This window comes from Leptodactylus fuscus, chromosome 1, assembly GCF_031893055.1.
Source record: "Leptodactylus fuscus isolate aLepFus1 chromosome 1, aLepFus1.hap2, whole genome shotgun sequence".
NCBI lineage: Eukaryota > Metazoa > Chordata > Amphibia > Anura > Leptodactylidae > Leptodactylus > Leptodactylus fuscus.
The window spans coordinates 327730110-327753230 of record NC_134265.1 but is presented as its reverse complement, the minus strand read 5'-3'; the positions used below and the strand labels follow the sequence as shown (position 1 = coordinate 327753230).

At 42.8% G+C, this 23121-nt stretch overlaps 1 protein-coding gene across 1 annotated transcript in view; it reads right to left on the bottom strand.

Moving 5' to 3' along the window:
* Window positions 1-23121, bottom strand: part of JAKMIP1 (janus kinase and microtubule interacting protein 1) — a 94888-nt gene that overhangs the window by 6870 nt on the left and 64897 nt on the right. Inside the window, exons 13-20 of the mRNA XM_075260975.1 lie at window positions 20197-20259; window positions 18166-18264; window positions 12156-12257; window positions 10283-10336; window positions 8101-8166; window positions 5494-5562; window positions 5180-5257; window positions 3044-3247 (exon numbers count right to left, since the gene is read on the bottom strand). Of these exons, the coding sequence (XP_075117076.1) occupies window positions 3044-3247; window positions 5180-5257; window positions 5494-5562; window positions 8101-8166; window positions 10283-10336; window positions 12156-12257; window positions 18166-18264; window positions 20197-20259 (735 nt within the window). The remainder of the gene's footprint in view (window positions 1-3043; window positions 3248-5179; window positions 5258-5493; window positions 5563-8100; window positions 8167-10282; window positions 10337-12155; window positions 12258-18165; window positions 18265-20196; window positions 20260-23121) is intronic.

Sequence of the window (23121 nt, the reverse complement as noted above, 5' to 3'; positions counted from 1 at the left end):
CTGTCCTAGGTATGACACATGTATCAATGGTGGGCTGCACACAAAGATCTACAGGGATATTTCCATATTACAAGGATCACTTGGGGTGAGTGGGGGTCTGACCTCGAGGAAAGACATAGATCAGTTGTGGACTCTTTGAAAACCACATAACAAGTGTTCAATTCCTCTGTAGCTCCACCACAGGAGAAATGAAGCATTACACAACGACCATTGAAACCAATGGCGTGTCCATAATATGTCTGGATCTGACACGTCCTCTAGAGCCTCAGTTCCCAGTTCCTTAATCTCCCCATCCGTCCTGTACATTACCCCTCACCATATCTCATTCAGTTTTTATAAAATATGGGGAAACGGGGACGACCACCCAAAATACATGAAAAAAAAAATGGCCTTCCAGAGGGGTGGTCTTCTCCCAGATGACCAGTATGTATCATATATGGTGGGACTGAAACTCTGGTCTGTATAAGAGGGTGGTCGTCCTAACAAAGAACAGAGGACCGAGCATCAATATTCTGGGTACTAGGCCCGGCCTCCAGGGGGAGCCAGAGATATAATGTGATTTTATGGCACTGGCTCCCATACCGCATACAGGGACCTAGGACACCAAGGAGGAAATAATGCAGAAAAGACAAGTACTCCTATGGAAATCTAATCAATAGGTGATTACCTAATCACTAGATGGCGCTCTAATCACTAGCTAGCCATCATCATTAGGTGGCAACCTAATCACTAGCTTGGATCCTAATCACTAGATGGCGACCTAATCACTAGATGGTGACCTAATCACTAGCTTGATGCGTAATTACTTGATGCGACCTAATCACTAGATGGCGACCTACTGACCGTCTATACAAATGTATGGGCAGGGAAATCGATGCCCCCCTTTCTCCGGCTCAGTCTCTCTACATCTCTTGCTGGATATAAAGTATTATCTGGTGACTAATACTATTTCTGAACCGCTACTTACTGTAAGTCTTAATCCTATAATAATGGCGAGCAACGACGGACAGCGTAATGAGCCTGCCGCCTGTGTCTCTATTTCATACCGCTACGCTGTCAATAGGCAATGAATGAGTTATCGGTATCTGGAAAAGCTGGGTGACAACCAGTATGTCCTCCAGATTAGGGAATATTCTATTTATACAGTGATAGTGAGACATGGTGTATAAAGTACCGCCCCATAACCAAGCTTATTTACATTTAGAAGCCTGGAAAAGCTGGGTGGTAGCCATGTTGGAGACAATTTATGAATGACACATCTGTCTAGAAATACTATTTTTTTGCCAACAGGAACCAATCAGAGCACAGCTTCCATTTATAACCATGCTCTTAAAAAAATGAAAGCTGTTCTGTGATTGGTTGATATGGACGACAAAAACAAAGATTTCTTTTAAATCTCCCCAATGTTTTTTAAAGGAGAAGATGTGCCCCTTCAAGGGAGTGTCACCAGAACCCAGCCTCGCAGATTACTTATAAAAATCAATCCATGGTCATGTGATATACAGTCCATGGTCACGTGATATACAGTCCGTGGTCATGTGATGTACAGTCCATGGTCATGTGATTTACAGTCCATGGTCCTGTGATATACAGTCCATGGTCCTGTGATATACAGTCCATGGTCACGTGATTTACAGTCCATGGTCATGTGATATACAGTCCATGGTCACTTGATATACAGTTCATGGTCATGTGATGTACAGTCCTTGGTCACATGGTATACAGTCCATGGTCATGTGATATACAGTCCATGGTCATGTGATGTACAGTCCATGGTCATGTGATGTACAGTCCTTGGTCACGTGGTATACAGTGGTATACAGTCCATGGTCATGTGATGGACAAACTGGTGCACATCTCGTTATGAAGCATATTTCTGATTACTGTGACTATAACGACTGTATATCACATGACCATGGACTGCATATCACATGACCATGGACTGTATATCACATGACCATGGACTGTACATCACATGACCATGGACTGTATATCACATGACCATGGACTGTATATCACATGACCATGGACTGTACATCACATGACCATGGACTGTACATCACATGACCATGGGCTAATTTTTATCCACTGGAAGTGAACAATGAATGACAACAAGCAGAGATCTAGAAAACAGTGTGGAATAGATATAGAAAGTATATTGGAGAATTGTACAACTTTTCATTATACAAATAATAACATTTATTTGCGGAAACTGGACATCCCCTTTAAGTATCAGCTCTACCTACAGTGATCATTCCAGAACTGCACAGTCAATACTCAGGGAACAATATACAACACCTACAATCACTGTTGAACCAAAATCTGAATTTTTTCTCAATTCAGCGCTCTCCCTAGATAGTTTGATGTGCATATCAGTTCCTGGTGAGCGTTGGTGCCAGCGCCCGGTGTGCACAATGACTTAATGTATTTATGAGCTCGCTGATGGGATTTTCCTTATCCTGGTAAAGTTTAAAACACTTCAAGGGTGCAGGGCGAGGGCAGACTTACTAAGAGGATTATATGTCTGTATTACCATATGGGAGGCCAGGTATATATATACTGCTCCAGGTAAACGGCAATTACATTTCTAGATAACGGAACAAGAGGAGACTGCAGATGAAGAACATGGTAAGGAGTGTGAGATCTCATTCTCTTACATGTGCATGCATACGCCTACAGCTTCCATATTTCGTGTATAGTTAGACTACAACAAACCAGCTTATGGTCATGTGGCATAGCATTGATAGGTACTGTATATATACAGTATATGTATACAGATGGTATATGCCTGCAGTTTAGTTTTTTTCACGTATGAACATGTTTAGTTGGTTTTATTGGCATTTATTAATTAAATTATTCGATGGATATTTGCTAGCCTATTGATTAGGTTAAGGTGTTGGAGTCTGAAAAATGCTACCTACAATGGTTGTTGTTTTTTAGCCCCCAACACCATTTATGAACCCTATTTCTCCCCAAAAAGGTACAGTATATACCCTTTTATGTTACAGTCAATTTCCTTCCATCACTGGTCATGGTCTTGTACCTGTTGTGCCTGATGTAAGAGCTCCATGCGCTCATGTAGGATCTGACAATCAAACTCTCGGCTTTGCCGTAGGATCTGCCTTCGCAGTTTTTCCACAGCCGCCCTCAAGTCTTCTCTCTGCGCCTCATTCAGACATTCACTGACTCTCCTCCCAGGCTCATGCTGCAAAGCATTATACAGTGTGGCCTCCAGCTCCTGGATTTTCTAGCGCAAGTCGCAACGTTCACCAGCAGTTGCATGTCCAAGGGATAAAGAAAATGAAGAGAAGCAAATAAGAATATAGCAATGTACCAATAATGCATTGTTCAGGAAACCCTATATCCTACATACAGTGTATCCATATACAATGCATGAAAAAATCATCCTAATAATGTTTGGGTATGGCGATACACCAGGTTTTCGAAAAAGATTTTGAAGGCATTTCTAATGGGAGACAAGGCTGGAAACTTCTTCTGCCCGGTCTTGCTGCATTTTTCACGGTAGAATCACCATTGAAGCCTAAATATGTGGCCTCCCACATAGGGGATAGGCGTGAGATTGCTAGGGGTCCGACCACCCTTGGGGGTCTTTCGATGCCCTTTCTCCTGATCACTACCCCATTACGTATACGTAATTACACAGATGTGACCCCTGCGGCCCTATCAGCGGTCTCTTACATTTGGCAGAAGCACCAAAGAGAACAGAGCGCAGGAAAGATGAGTAACATTATTTTTTTTATACTTCATCACCTCCCCTCCTCTGAAGAGACCCCAGAATATAATAATAGCAATTCTGTTTCGGCAAGGACTCGAAATGCCCGTGCCAGGGAAATAAGTCTCATGTGCCACTCATGGCAAACGTGGCCCCTGAAGTATACAGTGTCTCAGGATAGTTTTAGACACTCCCCTTGCTCTTGTGTGGGCCAATCCAGAGAAGGGGGTGTGTCAGACTACCAGAGCACAGTGTTCCTAGTCTAATATCTCTCACACATTTGTTTACTAGTGCTTGAACATTTGTGAGCCCTTCAGATATTTCTGCAGAAATTTGGCTTCATATCCAACTAATGAGTAAAATATTAGTAATTTGGTAATTGATATATAGAAGAAAATGAACCAATATCACATGTATATGAACTGCAAAAGTATGTGATCCTGTAGGATCATTTAGGTGTGAGTAGGTGGGCTGTTTTATTTAAAGAATAGGGGTCTATCCAAGTCTGATCTTCACAACACGTTTGTAGAAATGTATCATGGCTAGGGTGGAGCCGATCTTGAGATTTCAGGATCGTTTTTAAAATCCGATTTCCGATCATTTTCCATCTGAACCTGATCCCGATCCAATTTCTGATCCTAATGCAAGTCAATGGGATTTTTTAATGATCGAAGATCAGATTTTAAAAACAATACTATTCACTAAACAGCATGGAGTCCAAAATTTAAAATGCTTCAATTTTTGGACTCCACACTGTGTAGTGATTAAAAAAATCCACTACTTAGTCCCCCCCACTTACCTGCACAGAATCACTGCCGCTCCCCGTTGTTCTCGGTCCTCTCCTCTCTCATTCGCACAGCTGCAAAGCGCCGTGTGCGTCCCCGCCTCCCAGGCTAGTGTTACTGATGCTGGGAGTAGGCGGAGCTTGTTGTGGCTTAGGAAAGTGTGGGCAGGTACAGGGTGGGGAGACGTGAGTGATGCACTCATGTCTCCCCTCCCACTACCCGCCCACACTCTCCTAAGCCACAAGCCCCACCTTCTCCCAGCATCTGTAACACTAGCCTGGGAGGAGCGCGCCCGGCGCTCTGCAGGCACGTGAAGTAGAGACAAGAGGACTGAGAACAACGGGGAGCGGCAGCGCTGCTGTGCAGGTAAGTTGAGCGATCGGGATCAGAATTCCGTTCCTGATCTTTTTTAGGCGGGATCGGAACCCGATCGTGATCGTGAAATTTACTCGATCGCCGATTGGGATCCGATCTTTTCCGATCCCAGTCGCTCAACCATAATCATGGCATGAACAATTGAGATTTCTGAGGAGCTCAGAAGAAGTGTTGTTAATTCTCATCTGTTGTCAGAGAAGCTTTTTTGGCAATTTGCTCCAGAATCCTAAATATCCTAAACTAAGCATTATTATACAATGTAATGTGGTTCATACTTAACGCCTACCATATGTGCTTGATCAAGTGCTTGCTTTCGGTAGTCAAGTTCTTCTTCTAAGTAGCCCTTCTGTTTGCTGAACAATTCCTAAAAATGACAGAAAGTGATAGGAATCAAGGTGAGGAACGTGAACCAAGGAAGAAACAAAACAAAACTAAAACAAAATCCAAGGCTAGTCATGAAGTAAATTGGCCGAGAATCTAATGAAAATTTCCAACTAGATCATGTAAGCTGTGCTTTAATGGAAGACTTATTGAGGAGAATGGATGAAGATTGGATGATTTAAAGTATTTTACAAAAACTCCACTTACTCGTAATCTTACCTTCTCATTTTCCAGATCTATCATTTTCTGAGTCAGGGCGGCTTCTGTTACCTCAATCTGCTTCAGCCACTGCAACCAAACACAGAGATAACATATAACCAATTATTCCAAGCACAATTCCTTGAGGATCACATCTGTATAGAAGGTACATCTGTTTTCTGGCGTAGATGGGTGGTAGTATGGTGCATCGCCCTGTCTCGTGCCAATATGGGCAGTGGTTTGGGACGGAGATGGCTTGACCTGAGCTATTTATTATACTGGCTTGCAAGAAATTTACGTCACTCCCTGACCAATATAGATTTTCATCCTGGTAGACAGGTGTGCACCTGATTTACCCTGTTTCCCCGAAAATAAGACAGTGTCTTATATTAAATTCTCTTCCAAAATATATGACCTGTCTTATTTTCGGGGGATGTCTTATGGAGCGGCTGGAGCGGGGGACAATCGGCAGTCATGCCGGCGCTTCCTTAACGGAGTGCCGGCATGACTGCCGGTTGTAGGTGGTGCAAGAGGTGGTGGTGGGGAGGTATGCTAGTTACCTTCCTCATCTTCATAGCAGCGCTGGTGCTGCTGTTGGTCACGGTGGTGGAAGTGGTTGGCGGGGCTTAGCAGAGATTAGCGAGGCTTCCGGCGGTTGTGCCGGGGAGCTTCACTTAGTGGGCATTGCAGCCGGCTGAACGCTGTGCTCCGTGTGCACAGGAAAGCTGGCTGCCTCCTCTGCTGTGATACCACTGTTCCGGCTGCTGTGGGATGAGCTGGGAGAATGGACTCCCCGCAGCATACGATACTTTCCCAGCTCATCTTACAGCAGCAGGAACAGTGGTATCACAGCAGAGGCAGCAGCCGGCATACCTGTGCACACGGAACATCGTGCACAGTGTTCTGCCGGCTGCAGTGTTTTTGGGGATGTCTTATTTTCGGGGGGTGCCTTATATTAGGCAATTTAACAAAACCTCCCCCATGCCTTACTTTTGGGGGATGTCTTATTTTCGGGGAAACAGGGTATTAAGGAGCCTTATTAAGGTGTCCATATATCTGTCAGCCAAATGCTCGTTCAGTAGTCAGGTATTCTTCCTTCCATCAGCCAAGCATGCATGTATTCTTAAAGGGATCAGCAGTTGCCAGGCATCACTGGCAGTATCTTCTTAAAGGATCAAGCATGTCCAAATCCAACAGCCTGATCCTTTGTTTCCCTGACATCTGCCATCAGGAGAGTTGGGTCACCCCCGTACACATTAGACGGTAGGCCTCTCCTGCCCAAACTGATGGGTTCTGCCAATGTTGATCTGATGGTCCTGAGCAAGGGACACCATCTCTAGGACATCTAATAGGCCCTTAGAAAAACCTTGTTTTGGCTCTCTAGACTAAATTATAATTGATATTAATCCTAATAAGATGGACAATGAGTAACATTTAGAATTTGCAGGAAGCGGCTTATTCCAATTACATGTAATAGACGTCCCTGCCGAGCAGGAGGCGGCAGATTGAGAGGTGCTAAGCAACCAAGTGACAAAACACCAGCGAGAAGAAGCCTCAGACATTGTCACGACAGCTGCTCTAATACTAATCTCTCATTAGTGGATAAAGCAGATTGATGGACGCTTTATTATAGGCTGAGCACAGGCCTAGGAGACAGCGCGTGATTGACAGGCAAGTGCTGCGTCACATGGCAGGTACTATATCTAGTATTATGTATTCTTACCACAAACTGAATCTTCGCTATGGCCATGACGCTCATCTTCTTTGCAAAATTACATATTAGTGGACTGTGTTTTCTTTCCTTCCCAGATATAATGGGGAATGTATTTCATTGCATGTCTATACCAATACCAATGATCTACATCTGACCGGCGCTGTCACTCTGACCATTTATGCAAATCTGTTCAGCCATTCCAAAGATATAAGCCCTGTTAATGTTGATGCAATATATGGTCTACTAGCCAAGTGGGCGGTAACAGTTGGTTTCTCTGTGGGTGTGGTCTTTGTGTGCTCTATGCTATCCCGTGTTACCGCCCACTTGGCTAGTAGACCCTAATTTGCATCACCAATAAAAGGGCTTATATCTTTGGAATGGCTGAACGGATTTGGATAAAAAAAAAAAAAAAAAACAAAAAAAAACAACTCCACCAAAATGCTCAGCGCCTATCAGATGTCATTGAGCTTTTCAGATCTGGTAACAGATCCTCTTGTGCCTTCCATCCAAGGTATACAGTAGAAAATCCTCCAGCGGTATACAATGAGTAGGCTCCAATCTACAGAGCTTAGTCCCCATAATATTATATATATATATATATATATATATATATATATATATATATATATGGATTTGCCACCATACACTCAGTAGTACAGAAATCATACAGCAGTGTTGGACTGGCCCACCATAGCACCAGAGCGTGTGGGCCCAACTATGATCCAGCATAAGATACTCAAATTTGAAGAGTACTACGGTCTATTTCCTAGGGGTTGTTGGAGAGTGGGCCCCCTAATACATTTTATCCGCTGGGCCCATGGACTGTTATCAGCAGATTGCACACACAATATATGGCAGCCTGTATTCTGCCATATTCTGGAGTAATAAAGGACTGTACTATGGAGTCTTTGTACCTTTTCACAGAGGGACAGAACAGTTCCCGCCTGGATTACTGCAACCTGCTCTTCATTCCGCAGATTCTGTAAGAAAAGTCAATATTACCGACACCTCGCAGGATATACGGATTTCAGCTCTGATATTTTACATGAATATAACGTGTAGCTTCTGGGCCCTAAAGTATCATATGTGATGGGGCCCTCACTTACCAATGCTATCTATAATACTGGTGTCTCTTTACACTGTTTGGATCTGGTAAAAATGGCTACCTCTTCACCCCTTATATCTATGCATCTGCACTGGGATCAAAAGTGGAGTATAGCGGTCTTATTATAGCACATTCCCTCTACTGTATGTAATATAGTAGTCTCATTCAGGGTTCATTATTATTCTACCAGGGTTGGCTTCCAATGCCAAAATGCATTTACCGATAATACACATGAAACAGTTTAGCAAAGGAAAGAGGGTGTACAGTATTAGAAAAATATAGCTAAGTTCCTACAAAAACAGCGCCACAACCCTTCACAGGTTGTATGTGGTATTACATTCCATCCCCATTCACTTCAAATGAGTTGAAATGAAATGCCACACACAACCTGTGGACAAACATGGCACTGTTTTTAGTAAGAAAGTGGCCATGATTGAATTATAAACGGTGATGTGCAAAAGTTTTACGCATGGGTGGGAAAACGCCTCAAAGTATGAATGGTTCCAGAAATAGAAGGGTTAATAGTTTATTTTTGGCAAGTACCATACAACCCCTTTAAGTCAAGAATCAGTCATTAATAATATATATTTATAATACATACCTCCCAACCGTCCCGATTTCCACGGGACATTCACGATTCCGGTGACATGTCCCGCGGTCCCGGTTGGAGGGAGGTATGTCCCGATCTTAACTCAGATCTGCGTCCAGAGGACGCAGATCTGAGTTGAACACATACGCGGCTGAAGCAAGGAGCTGACGCCTACTGGCTTGTATACGCGATGTGATGACGTCACATCGCGTCTACAACTGTGCGCCAGTGAGAGAGAGAGGTGCGGAGAGAGCGGCGAGGGAGTGAAGGAGAAGGTAAGTGTAATGTGGAGGTGGAACGTGAAACTGGGGGCAGATGAAGGAGAGGACGGCATGACACTGGGGGCAGAGATGTGGAGACATGAATCTGGGGGCAGAGATGGAGGGGACATGAATCTGGGGGCAGAGATGGGGGACATGAATCTGGGAGTAGAGATGTGAGGACATGAATCTGGGGGCAGAGATGGGGGACATGAATCTGGGGGCAGAGATGGAGGGACATGAATCTGGGGGCAGAGATGGGGGGACATGAATCTGGGGGCAGATATGGGACATGAATCTGGCGGCAGAGATGGAGGGGACATGAAACTGGGGGCAGAGATGGAGGGGGGACATGAAACTGGGGGCAGAGATGGAGGGGGGACATGAAACTGGGGGCAGATGAAGGGTGTATATGAAACTGGGGGAGAGATAGAGGGGGGACATATAATTTACGGGTGACTGTAGGAGGATTATACTGTGTGCGGGCACATGAAAAATTAATGAGAATGGGCGGAGTCAACACAAAAGTGGGCGGGGCTAAATTTGCACATTTTGTCCCTCTTTCGGTTCTTCAAAAGTTGGGAGGTATGATAACATCTAATAATATTTATTACCGTATATACTCAAGTATAAGCCGAGCCAATTATAAGCCGAGGCCCCTAATTTTACCACAAAAAACTGGGAAAACTTATTGACTCGAGTATAAGCCGAGGGGGAAAATGCAACAGCTACTGGAAAATGTCAAAAATTTAAATGGCCAGAATTTTTGGGTGCTGGGGAAGGGGAGAGGGTGTTTTGGTTGTCTGTCTGCCCCTTCCCTGAGCTTGAGGACTGGGGGTCTGCCCCCACTTGGAACTCAGCCTGGCTGAATATAGGGTGTCTGCAGTGCTCCTATTAACCCCTTCCCAACGGAACAGGAGCACTGCAGATACCCTGTATTCAGTAGACAGGGCACTTTCAGATACCTGGCCTGCTAGCAGAAAATTACCGTAATGACTCTAGTATAAGCTGAGGAGCACTTTTCAAGACAAAACTGTGCTGAAAAACTTGGCTTATACTCGAGTATATACAGTAACTATTTGTATTACATTACAAATGGAATAATAGAATTTATTAACTATCAAGATCCATCAGGAAGTTACCCCATTATCTCCGAGTATATCCAGCTTCTTCATGAGCTCCGATATATCGACATCCTGAAAGAGAGCAGCCACATGAGTAAGAGCAGGCCAGATCGTGACGTGACTGTAATAATCCAGACGTACAAAGCAGAGAATGACTGAAAGCCAATGTACAAAGAGTGATGGAAAGACGATGATGGTGAAGGAATACATACCATGCAGCTATAGTCTGAAGACTCTTTATGTCCCATTGAGGCCTGCAACAGATTGTAGAGCAATCATCTGCAGGTCTCCCCGTCACTAAGAGCCTGAGTCACTGCTCAAGCATCAATACAGACTGTGCTATACAATGGCATGACATCGGCAACCACTGGGACATGTCTAGGTGATCTACGATGTATAGGTGTGTGGGGGTTCTAGACCCTATTATATCCATTACAGATTATATAGACTTCCAGGGTTTGTTAGCTATGTGTATAAAGGTGTATACCAGCATATAACATTGATCTGGACCCAATTTATCAGAAGAGCTATGGGGAATAAACGGACCCTTCACTGCGGTGACCAACACAATATCATCACCAGGACATAGGATATCAACCTTGCAGATGGATTGGTTAGGGTCACCTGAATTGGTGTCTTCCCCTTCCAAATCGGTGGCTAAGTTGCTGAGATATTGCTGTCAATATGGAAATGACTTCTTTGCAGCAATGAGTAGGGTTGAGCGATTGAGATCGGAAAAGTTAGGATTCCGATTGGCGATCGAGTAAATTTCATGATCGCGATTGGAATTCCGATCCCAATCTTTTCCAGCAGGATCGAGGTCGGAGGTTATCTCAAGATCGGCTCAACCCTAAAAGTGACTTTTCCCATAGAGAAGCATTGACTAGGGTTGAGCAATTGGGATCGGAAAAGATCGGAAATCGGATTTTAAAATCGATCTTGAAATCTCAAGATCAGCTCAACCCTAGCAATGAGGGCATTGGCATTGCTCCAAAGAGGTAAGAAGCACCGCCCTCGTTGATCCAAAGAGCTCATTTGCATATTATCAAAAATAGCAATATCTCAGTAAAAGAGGCAGCAATTCACAAAGGGGAATCACAGATTGATTCACGCGAACCTAACCTACCTATCTGCAGGGCTGGGGTGACATGTGGGTTCTGGTGACAAACCTCATGCTACAAACCTAACCATGAGTCGTGTCCTGTATGGCAGCTTGACTTCACCGAAGTGAATAGGGCAGAGCTGTAATAGCCGTCACAACCTGTGGACAGGTGTGGCACTGTTTTTGGAAAAAAAAAATAGACTGAGTGATGCCACGTTGGGTACTGCAATGATTCCATAGTACTTTGGCTCTCATCTTATGGTTATTGGAGATCCAGTGGGTCAGACCCAAAAAAATACAGGTCTAACCTATGGTAAGGAAGCCAATGTTAAATTCTGGGATACCCTTTACGGTTACGGGGTCCTTTGCCATTGATCATGTTTGGCCATAGGTAAGTTACCATCAATCATTTTTGCCCATGAGAACCTAAACCTACCCTGAGTATATCTTGTAGTAATGTAGCACATGGGCATCTCTATATTACTTAGGTTAACTGCATACAGTACTTTACATGGCACCCGCCATCATGTTCTGCGTATCCTGTGTATTCTGGATACTCCACCTCTGCCTGCCATTTTTAAATGGCCGCCATTAGGTTAAACTCTAAACTATAATGGAATTAAATGGTGGAAACGGCATTCATAAGCTGTGAAGGTGACCATGCATGGTGTCATGTTCATGGGGGACCAATAATAACATATTCAAGGGATACTTGGAGAACACGTCATGGGTTAATGGCAGTGGAAACACATGGTATGCACCAGAAGAGAGAAGTGAATCTGCATCTACCTTAATTCCTTCCTGCTGACAGAATAGCTGCAGAGCGCTTCCATTATTTTCTGGGAAGCTGGCTATATGGAGGTTAAAGGCTGGAGACCTTCGTTCTCTCTCCTGGGAAAAAATGTGTTATTTTACATTGGATCCTAATAGAACACCTAGGAATGTCATGGAGAATCGGCCCCATACATGGGAGGCACAACCAAACCAGATATACACCCTTCCTCTACATACATATGGGGCTTCTGACCCCCAAGCAACATACAAAGGACTGTAGATATTGTTACATTTGTAGGATGGTGCACACAAAACAAATTCATGTTGCCTGAAGGTGGAGCCCCATCTAAATGGTTGAGGTGACTTCAAAATCTTAAAGGGATCTTATCATTTAAAGTCGATTTTTTCTGCCTATCACGTAGGAATAGCCTTAAGAAGGGCTATTCTTCTCCTACCTTTAGATGTCTTCTCTGCACCGCCGTTCCGTAGAAATCCCATTTTTGGCCAGTATTCAAATAGTTCTCTTGGAGCACTGGGGGCGGGCCCCAGCGCTCAAACAGTACTGGGGGCGTCCCCAATAATGCGAGAGAACTCTCCAGCACCGCCTCCATCTTCTTCAGGAACGGGTCTTCTTCGCGTCTTCTTCCGGCGGTGGCTTCAAACTTCTAGGCCTCGGGCAGCCGACTGCATATGCCCGCCGGCCACAAGAAAATTTGCTTACCGGCCAAAAACGGGATTTCTACAGAACGGCGGCGCAGAGAAGACATCTAAAGGTAGGAGAAGAATAGCCTTTCTTAAGGCTATTCCTACATAATAGGCAGCAAAAATTGAGTTTAAATTATAGGTTCCCTTTAAAGGGGGGAAATTGTCCAATTTTTTTTTAAGGTTTAGAATGCTGTAAAAAATTTCAAAAAGTTATACTGACCTCACCAATCCTCTTGTTTCTGTTCCAAAGCTTCCCGATTCCTCTGCCAGTGTCTGCTTCTTGGTATCTTCGAGGCCAACACTGTGCCAATTCCTGGGCACCGTGGTGACCCACTTCAACCAACAGTTGGCTAAACGGTCATTTGCTGTGTATCAAGATGGACCAGGGAGGAAGAAGAGACCAGCAGGGGACCCAGAAAGCATCTGAACAAGATTGGAGATCTGTGAAGTAAGCATGACTTTATATAATTTTTTACAAAATTCTTTTTTTTTTTTTTTTAAAATATTTGCTGGACATCCCCTTTAAGGGTATACTCATAGGTGGTAGATGTGTTACAAACATTTTCTTAAACTGTCCCCTTCATTTGTTTGGGGTTGTCGAAAACCATGTGCAGGATGAATGATACAAAATTGTGTGTGAATAGTCCAAAAAATGTATCTACAATTTGTTGTCCTTACACAAAAAAAACAGACAAACTCTACTTTTTGTTTTTCTATTTCATTATCATGTCTTTTCCATTCACAGACTGTTGGCTATTTTTAGGTGCCAGGGAAAGCTGACCAGATAGGCCAATCCTGATGGGAAAATGTGAATTAGAGATCATACACAGCCAGATTTTATTTGAGGTACTCGCAGACCCAATGGATTACATTAGGTGACCCAGGCCCTTGACCATGAGGCCTGAGGTCAGGTAATGTGATAGACCAAGGATTGGAAGTGGTGACCATGGAGTACATGAACGCATTGGGGGTGAAGCATTTGCACACGCGCTATATTTGCCTGAACCTCAGGACCAATGCTGAGAATTTTTTGTATTCCGGTCAGATGTCATGACACAACGCATATGTTTATTTAACTTTTGCTGTTTTTGCACATTGATTTCTCATGGGATATTTTGCAGTGCAGTACTGTTAGGGGGTAGGGTTGAGCAATTGGGAAAGATCAGATCCTGATCGGTGATCGAGCAAATTTCATGATCGGGATCGGCTGGAAAATGATCGAAAATCGGATTTTAAAAACTATCCTGAAATCTAATTTCCTATTTATTTTTAATGTGGGGCAGTAGCTGATTTTTTTTTCAGCTAACGGGAAAGAAATATGCATCCTGCACATTCTTGAAGCGGATTCTGAAATCCCACTGAAATGAATAGGAGGCGGGGAAACAAAACAAAAAACTTTTGTCTGGCACCAAATTGAACGCAGAATTTGGAATTCAGTGTCAAAATCCTTGTTTGTTTTTGACATGTGGAAAAAATCTGCTTCAAATTCCTGAAGCAGAAATTTTCTACTTGACAATTTCATCCTCAAATTTGTACAGGTGAACACCCCCTAACAGAGACAAAGACAAGCCATTCATTCCAGACCCTTGAGGGCCTAAGGGTAAGTTCACACGGAGACTTTTGGTGAGGATTTAGAGGCCATATTCGCCTCAAAATCCTGACCAAAAAGTCGGCCCCATTGAAATCAATGGGAGCTGCTCAGGAGTTTTTTTCCAGGAAAAAAGACGCGAAATGCTCATTCTTCAGACCGAGTTGCCTCGCGATTCGGCCTGAAGACACTCCCTCCTCTGGACTAGGCCCATTCATTGGGCCTAATCTGGAGTGTGCGGCTGGATGCTGGTGCAGTACACTGGCTTTCAGTCGCGGCTACCCGGCTTTTGGTCCAGGGCCTGAGGCGGACCAAAAAACCCCGTATGAACTTACCCTTATAGTTGAGATGACTGGAGAAAGTTTGTGGAACAGTTTTCTTTTTGGGGAGGGGTTACGCTAGGCCAGCTCCTTGTACATGTTTGAGTGTAGCATGCTATACATTATGGAGCACATAGGTGATAGCATAATTGTGTGCATTCGAATTAGAAAAAAATTGTGAAAAACTGTCTATTTGCGACCTGTGTGTCTTGATATGTGTTTTGCAGGTTGCAATGGTGAAGACTGTATAGATCCCCATCAAATTGCGCCTTAAAACTGAGCCTTTACTGTGAATGAAGAAGAAATCATCATAAAACTGAAAAGCAGATAAGTGAAAGAAAGCATGAACAGTTACTCAAAAAAAGTTTTTGAAACGTAAAATTTTCCTTTAAGACATATCACATTATTATAGATGCACACATAGAATTATGACATATATTGTCTACACCAGACTACTTTATACACTTTGTGATTAGAAGTAAATAAATCTCCATTGAAAGGGGACCTTTCACCACCTCCACTGCCTCCAATGTTTTGCCTTCTTGAATATCTGCTGATCCACTGATTCTTGCACAGTTGGAATTTTTTCTCTAGCCCCCACCATTCCTGAGCAATTAGTACTATCAGTTTCACTGCCTGATATGGTAATAAGTATCTCTAATATCAGAGGGGTGGGGTTCTCAGCTGCAGCAGATAATCTAGGACCACCCACTTCACGGTGGAAGTAGTACATTGAGTGCTGAAACTAACAGATATCATTGCTCAGGAATGGTGTGGGCTAGAAAGAATATTCCAATTGCGCCAGAATCAGTGGAATATGCCCTACTAAAAGATGGAGGCTTAATTTTTTTTAAAAGCCAGACCCATAACAATAGTAGAATACAAAAGGCTGTACATAAAATACAGCCATACATGACCCTTCTAGTATTGCACAAGAGAGTTACCAATCACATAGTGGTAGTATACACAATTATATAATGAAGGCCCCACAATCTCCTGTCATTTGCCTGGTGGCTAATAGTCTATGAGTACAAAAATTCCCACTCTCTTAGCTCTGCAGTTTTTATTTTTATCAGCAGGATGAAGATGGAAAAACTTTGGCCGTTTCCACTGAATGGAATTTTAGGTCCTAACTGTACAGAAGGTCCCATTTAATAGAACAAAACTCCATAGGTACAGAAGGAATCAATGGATTTGGTTGGAGTTGAACTGCAATAGCGTGGCGTGGCCACTACATGGTGTATGTGTAATGTCAGCTACTTGGTTAGAGTGCTGGGCGTGCAGGCTAATAGATCAGAAAGAACCTTCGGATTCATGTAAAAGATGGCTGCTTTAGGCCCGATTTCTCGTACTCAAACTTCTTCTTTCATAGGGACTCTCAGCATTACTGATCACTATGATACGAGGAGTCCCATCTCCTGACTACATTCAGCCTATGTACGGACTGGATTTTCCAATGAAAATTGCCCAGCGTGCATGGGAACTTATACATTATCAAGCATGGCTATTCTTGGTCCAGCAGTGAATTTCCACAACCCCACAAAATTAGAGGGCTTAAAGTGGACTTTCCACCACCAACTTCAAATCTTTGCATCCTGCAATAGAACCTACTCCATGGATTCCAGTGCAGTTGGATTTTTTTCTCTAGCCCCACCATAGCTGAACAATCAGTGCTGTTAGCTTGATCACACAATATGTTAACTTAGCTATATACTGTCATGTGGGCAGTCCCCGACCATCTGCTCTAGCCAAAGACCGCCCCCCCCCCCACCTGACAGTAGAGTCTCTAACATACTCTGTGCTGAATCTAACAGCACTGATTGGTCAGGAATAGCGAGGGCTAGTGAGAAAATTACAACTGAGCAGAAATCAGTGAAACAGCATCTATAGAATGATACAAATAGTTGGAGTTGGTGGTACAAGGTCTTCTTTACAGTGATCTGAGCTTCTACTGGAGACAGAACTACAGTTCCACCGTACACGATCAAGCTCATTTGCATATCGATTACCAAGGTAATTAACAAAAATGAGGGGGGGGGGTCTTTTTACAAACTAATAACAGCACCTGAACAGCCCTTTTAAAGGCTATTCAGGAATATCTTTAGCTCATAACCCGTAAATCTGCTGATAGAGCCCCTTTAATGCCAAGCTCCTGAGCGGCCACCATATCTATCCACCATAATAATACAGTGGATGTTGGGAAAGTGTTAAAAAAGGACCTTTCACCACCCCCAACAGAAGCCGCTTCACTGATTCCACTGGAATTTTTTTTTTTCCTAGCCCCAACTGTTCCCGAGCAATCATGGCTGTTAGTTGCAACAGAATTATGCTCTCTACTGTCCAATGGGCGGTTCTGGGCTAGAGCAGAAAGACAAGGACCGCCCACCTGACAACAGAGGGCATTATTGTACTGACACAGCAATGATTACTCAGGAATGGTCAGGGCTAGGAATAATATTCCAACAGTACCAGAATCAGTGGTGTATTGCCTATTGAAACTTATAAAAAGCTAGTGGAGGTGGTGAAAGGTTATTTGAAAAAACAAAAAAACAAAACCCACAGTAAATCTATGTAAGTTGGCTTATTCTGGTCATTTTCATCTGACTGACTGCGGGGCAAAAATATTCAGCGAGGTTGAACTAGTTTTGGCACACTAAAATCATTTGCGGGATCTTCATGGCTGATCGTTGCAAAAAAGACAAAATCAGATCTTTCACCTGATGAAAATCTAATGTGTATGGCCAGCTTTAGGTTTCAGTTTTTGACCAATGATTATCATAAGGACTAGGACAAGAGTGGAAATGAATTTAGTAGTTTACGTGTCAAAGTGAAATTAATAGTCAATGTTTTCATGCTGGAAAAATAAAAAAAAATAAAATAAAGTAAAATAAATTAAAAAAAAAACAAAACAAAAAAAAAAACCACAAACACACAACTACATGCTGGAAATTAGATGGAATAAATGGAAGCAAATTAACCAGAGGGAAAATATTTTTTTATTATGAGAAATCGTTTTAAAACAATATCTATATGCTTGGAAAAAAAAGAAAAAAAACAAAAACAAAAACCACAACATGCAAGGTTGAAATCCACAGACATTAAAATGAGCAGGAGTAACACAATTCACAGTGTGCACATTCACGTTAGCCATGCAGAAAATTAGATGACTGAAACGGAAAAATATACAAAAACGATCATGACATTAAGTGCAATAAACCGGTCAGCCGTGTGCTAAATACTAATCTCTTGCAACGTATACAAGGCAACGTGTTTTCTTGTTTTTGACTTTAGTCAAACGTCCCGCTCCCATATATCCATGTGCTGTCGGAAGCATAGTGTGCTAAATATATTTAATCCGAGACTCAAAAGCAATGTCTGTTCCCGGGGACAGTTTACAGAGAGAATCTCTTACTTCGAGTTCAAGAACGCGGAATTCTAAGAGTTCGTTCTGGTCTCGGGCGTCCTGGATTTCATTTTTCAGCTGACTCTCTTCCAGTTCATATTTAAAAATCTAAAAATAGAAAAAAATAAATAAAAGGAGAAATGTAAAAATCTTCCCATTATTTTCATTAATTAATAGAAATAAAAATTTCATATGGAAGGGATCGACACGGATTATCCTCAATGATAAACGGCAGGGGATTTTCAAATTCAATGGTTGGCGGATTTTGGAACAGAATACAAATCAAAATTCATGTAAAAAAATTCTGTGTGGAATCTGCTGTGTGCTGTTTGTTTCTCATCTCGTCGTAATGAGAAAACCCCAGAAATGTCTTATTTTGATTTTGTTCAGTCGCCGGTTTCTACTAGATGGTTTGTTTTCATATACTTTAAATAATAAAAAAAATAATAATAAATATAAAAAATAATTCATATACTGTAAAGGAAGTCTGTAACCAGAACCCGACATATCACCCCAGCCCCACAGATAGATAGGGTAGGGTCACATGAATCAAGAAGTGTTTCCCCCTTGTGAGTCACTGTCTCCATTGAGAGATCACTATATTTGCCATGAGAACAAAGATGTTCCCTCTTTGGAACAATTGCAGTGTCCTCAAGATCATTGGCATATTGACAAAATACGGCAGGGTTCACACCAGCGCTTGGATTCCGTTCGGGAATTCCGTCTCCGAAACCTCTTGGACAGGAAAACTCTGCAAGTAGGATTTTTCTCTCTGGGCGGAAACGGAGCAGACCCCATTACAGTCTAAGGGGTTCGCAGATTTCCACGGGTAACCACTTTATATGCGGATTGGATTTCCATTTTTCGGGTCCCCAAGTAGACCTCAAAAACTGAAACCCAAGTCCTGGTGTGAACCTAGAGTTAGCGATATTTCAGTAACAGAATCACTGGGTTGGGTTGATATGCTGGATTCTGGTGCCAGACTCCATTTAAAGGGGTTCTCCAGGACTAAGATATTGGTGATCCATCGTTAAGATAGGTCATCAATATTAAACTGGTGGATAAAGGGGCCACACGGTGGCTCAGTGGTTAGCACTGCAGCCCTGGGGTCCTGGTGTTCAAATCCCACCTTGGGCAAAAAACCATCTCCAAGGAGGTTGTATGTTCTCTCCGTGTTTGCATGGATTTCCATCCCATATTCCAAAAGACATACTGATAGGGAAAAAATGTACACTGTGAGCTTTATGTGGGGCTCACAATCTACATTTTAAAAAAAACAAAAAAAACTGGTAGATAAATCCCTCACAGATCAGCTGTTCAAAATGGACACTCATCAATATTCTAGGGACAGAAAACCCCTTTAACCAGAGGATCTCAGTGACTAGTTATTGATGACCAATATGAGTCTTTAGTCCATGGAAAAGATTTCGTAAAAATGGTTGGTGAGTCTCTGTTTGGATTTTTTTAAGCTGTAACCAATGAGGTCATTAGGGGCCAGGCATAAGGACTGAACATTAATTAATGTTAATTAATTTAATTACTGGGGGAAGGGAGGGGGTGTCAGTGCAGTGTAATTACATCACAGGACCTCTATGGAACAGACAGTGTGCAATGGAAACAACCAAAGAGTCACAGCGCTTGCACGAGCAAGGTGTCAGATCCCAAGTGATCTCATATTGACAATCCATCCTGGGGACAGATCACCAATATTATTATTTATTATGCATACTTATATAGCGCCATCATATTCCGCAGTGCTTTACAGACATTTACTGTCACTGTCCCATATAGGGCACCCAATCTAAATTCCCTATCAGTATGTCTTTGGTGTGTGGGAGGAAACCGGAGTACCCGGAGGAAACCCATGCAAACACGGGGAGAACATACAAACTCCTTGCAGATGTTGTCCTTGGCAGGATTCGAACCCGGGACTCCAGTGCTGCAGTGCTAACCACTGAGCCACCGTGCTGCCCAATAAAAATGATGCGGACAACCCTTTTAAGTTTATTATAAAATAAATCAAGGCTATCACGCCAATACCTTTTCTACCAAGTCTTGGTTTTTCCTCAGAAGATGCTGCTTCTCTTCCACCCATTTGGAATCCTAAGGAAAACAGAAGATCAAAAGTGTATCAAAAAATACTTTTATTTCCATAAATGGCTGCTTAAAGGGTTTTTCACCTTAAAAGTGATTCTGGAGATGAGAATGACCCTTTAAGTAACTGAATGTTGTCACATACAAAGCTAGATAATGCAATTAGTGACTGACTGATCAGTGTACTGTGGGAACTCGAAAGACAGACACAAGGCGAAGCTGCTAGGTCACAAAGCTTTCCAGTACAGATTCACCCCATTTTTTTGTGCTTTGGATGTGAGTGGAGAAGAAGCCACAAAAAGCTAACACAGCATAAGCAACGAAAAGTGTCTGCTAAGTTATTCCACTTCTCAATGCTGGCAATGGGTCAGAAAAACAGGGGGAGATGAAAGTTTGTCTGTCTGAGCAAACCTCGTTCTGAGCTTCCAAGGTAGGTAAAAACCTAAGAGAGCAATGGCCGCACCACAAAATGACTCCTTTACATCCTAACATACAGATCTGCCTACCCCCAAAAATTATTGTTATGTATGCCCCTGCTCACCCTACTGCACATGGATGTAAACCTGTTCACCCATGTGTTGTACCTCAGATGGTGAGGTCTTCTTCCTCACCTTTTCTCTTGGCTGAACATGTCAGCTTTTCAAAACAACATAATTTCGCCATATTGTACCACAAGGTATCTGGCGTTTGTAAGTAGCCACCCAGTGGTTATCTTGTGATTTGCAGCCTGTCAAGAATTTCATTGACATGTTGCGATTTTCTATTGCATTGGTTTCAAGAGAAATTGGAGTCTTCAACCAAGTTCGAGTAAGGATAGACACATGTGTACTTCACCCCTCACATATTCATATAGATGGGAGGTGGCGGAAGCAAATCTACTTCTATTCACCGGGGTCTGCTCCTATTACTTGTACAGGAGATGAGCTACTTCTGCGGATATAGATTCCGGTACCTGGAGACATCCAGACAGTGGATCTGTGCAGGGTCTGAGTGTCAAGATGGCTGGGGCCAAAAAAACCCAAAAACCTTCAAGTGTCTTGAAGTCTGGAAACAATGATCATACAGGTTGGGTTTTCCATTTTAATTCTCCAAATATAAACAGCGCCAAAACTGTTTGGCCACCAGCCATTTAGGTGTTCCTGTTGCAAATAGGATGCAATCTTGGTCAATCCAAATGTTAATGGGGGCTCATATTCATCCTACAATTTAATGTGATCGCATACTACAACCAAACTGGAAATCACAAGGACCACTGAAAACCAGCAAAGGTTCACCATCAGTGTAAGGACCTTGTTATACGTGTGAAAGTGGATTTACTAAGCAAAACTGCACATCTAGTCCAAGCACCTGGCAGAACATAGCGATGTATAAATGAACATGGCGTCACAGTAAATCTAGAATGGTGGACTATAGGTCAATTTCCAAAGCACAGTGAAAATTTGATGCAAGTAACTGAGTCAGGATACTCCGACTTAGCACAGCATCACTGCTTAGTCACTGATCGGCTGACACGTCAAAGGACATTAAGACCAGGGACTTGAATGGAGACTGAATCTATAGCTGAATGCAAAGGAGAGTATATAGCATTTGTTATTTTAAGAGGTAACCCCACCAAAAACTGGAATATCCCTTTAAGAAGGCAGACAATCTGCGAGAAGAGAATCTGGCAGCTCGGCTAATATTACGTAGGGGTTTGGATGTTTTCTCTTGCAGGGTTTCTGTGCTGTACGCTGACAGAGTCTCATTATGTGTGGGCACCACCAGTGAATAATAATGAGAATCCAATATAAGCTTGTTTACAAGGATGAAGGTCGGATCTTCAGCTAAACCCTTCCAGACACATATTGAGGTTACAAAGGGGCAGAGGATACGGCCATATTGTAATGCAACATAAATAGCAGTGTGAAAGTAAACAACTACTGACTGATCATTGTAGGCTAAAAAAACAAAAACCTATCACTCCGCACCAGCGGAAACTCCAAGGTGGCAGAAAGCCTAAATCTTGAAGACTGTAGTAGAGCAATCTGAGAAAGTAGAAGAGAGTCCTTGACTTGACACTTCCATGAATTAGTCTTTGTAGAACTCAAAGAACTCAATGGGCACTATGTAATTCTTCATTTCTCCTGTGGGGGCACTACAGAAAAACTAAATACTTGCCTGCAGATTCTAGCTGATCACTGATGGTTCTGCTGTCACAATGGGAGATTTTTACCGAATTCTGTCACCAAAAACTCCTCTTTGCTAATGTAACGTAACCCATGGCTCTATACACATTACTATATGGCAAGAGCTACAGGTAACCCTGTCTGTAACTCCCATTATCCCTGTGTTGCTCTGCGACTCCTTCAGCAACGTGAGTTAACGGAATGGCATTGCAAAACAAAGGTTGGTGCAACGACAGTACCCCTGGGGTCACAATAGGACTCCATTCACTCCCAGTAGGGGAGGATTCACAGGGCAATATTGCAATCGTGACCAACGTTGCCGAGTAGCCCTACCCTATTACTTTTTACTTAATCCCAATTTAGCCCTATACTTTTTTTTTTGGTTTCATGAGGGTCCCTGCTCGGTTCTCTTCCAGACCCTTGCATAAATGATTGTTTTTGACCCTCGCAGTTTGGTCTACTAGGAGAGAAGACACTGGTCACCAAGACAGGGAGTGATGTCATTTTACTGACATACATGAAGACATATTGTGTAGAAGAAGGTGGAAGCACATTGGACAGTTACTAATCATTTTCTCTAGCCCCCACCATTGCTGAGCAATTGGTGCTGTTAATTTCAGCACCCAATATGCTAATTTGTTTCTCTACTGTCAGGTGGGAGGTCTGTGACTAAATGGCAGTGATGACATTTAAATTTAAAGGGATA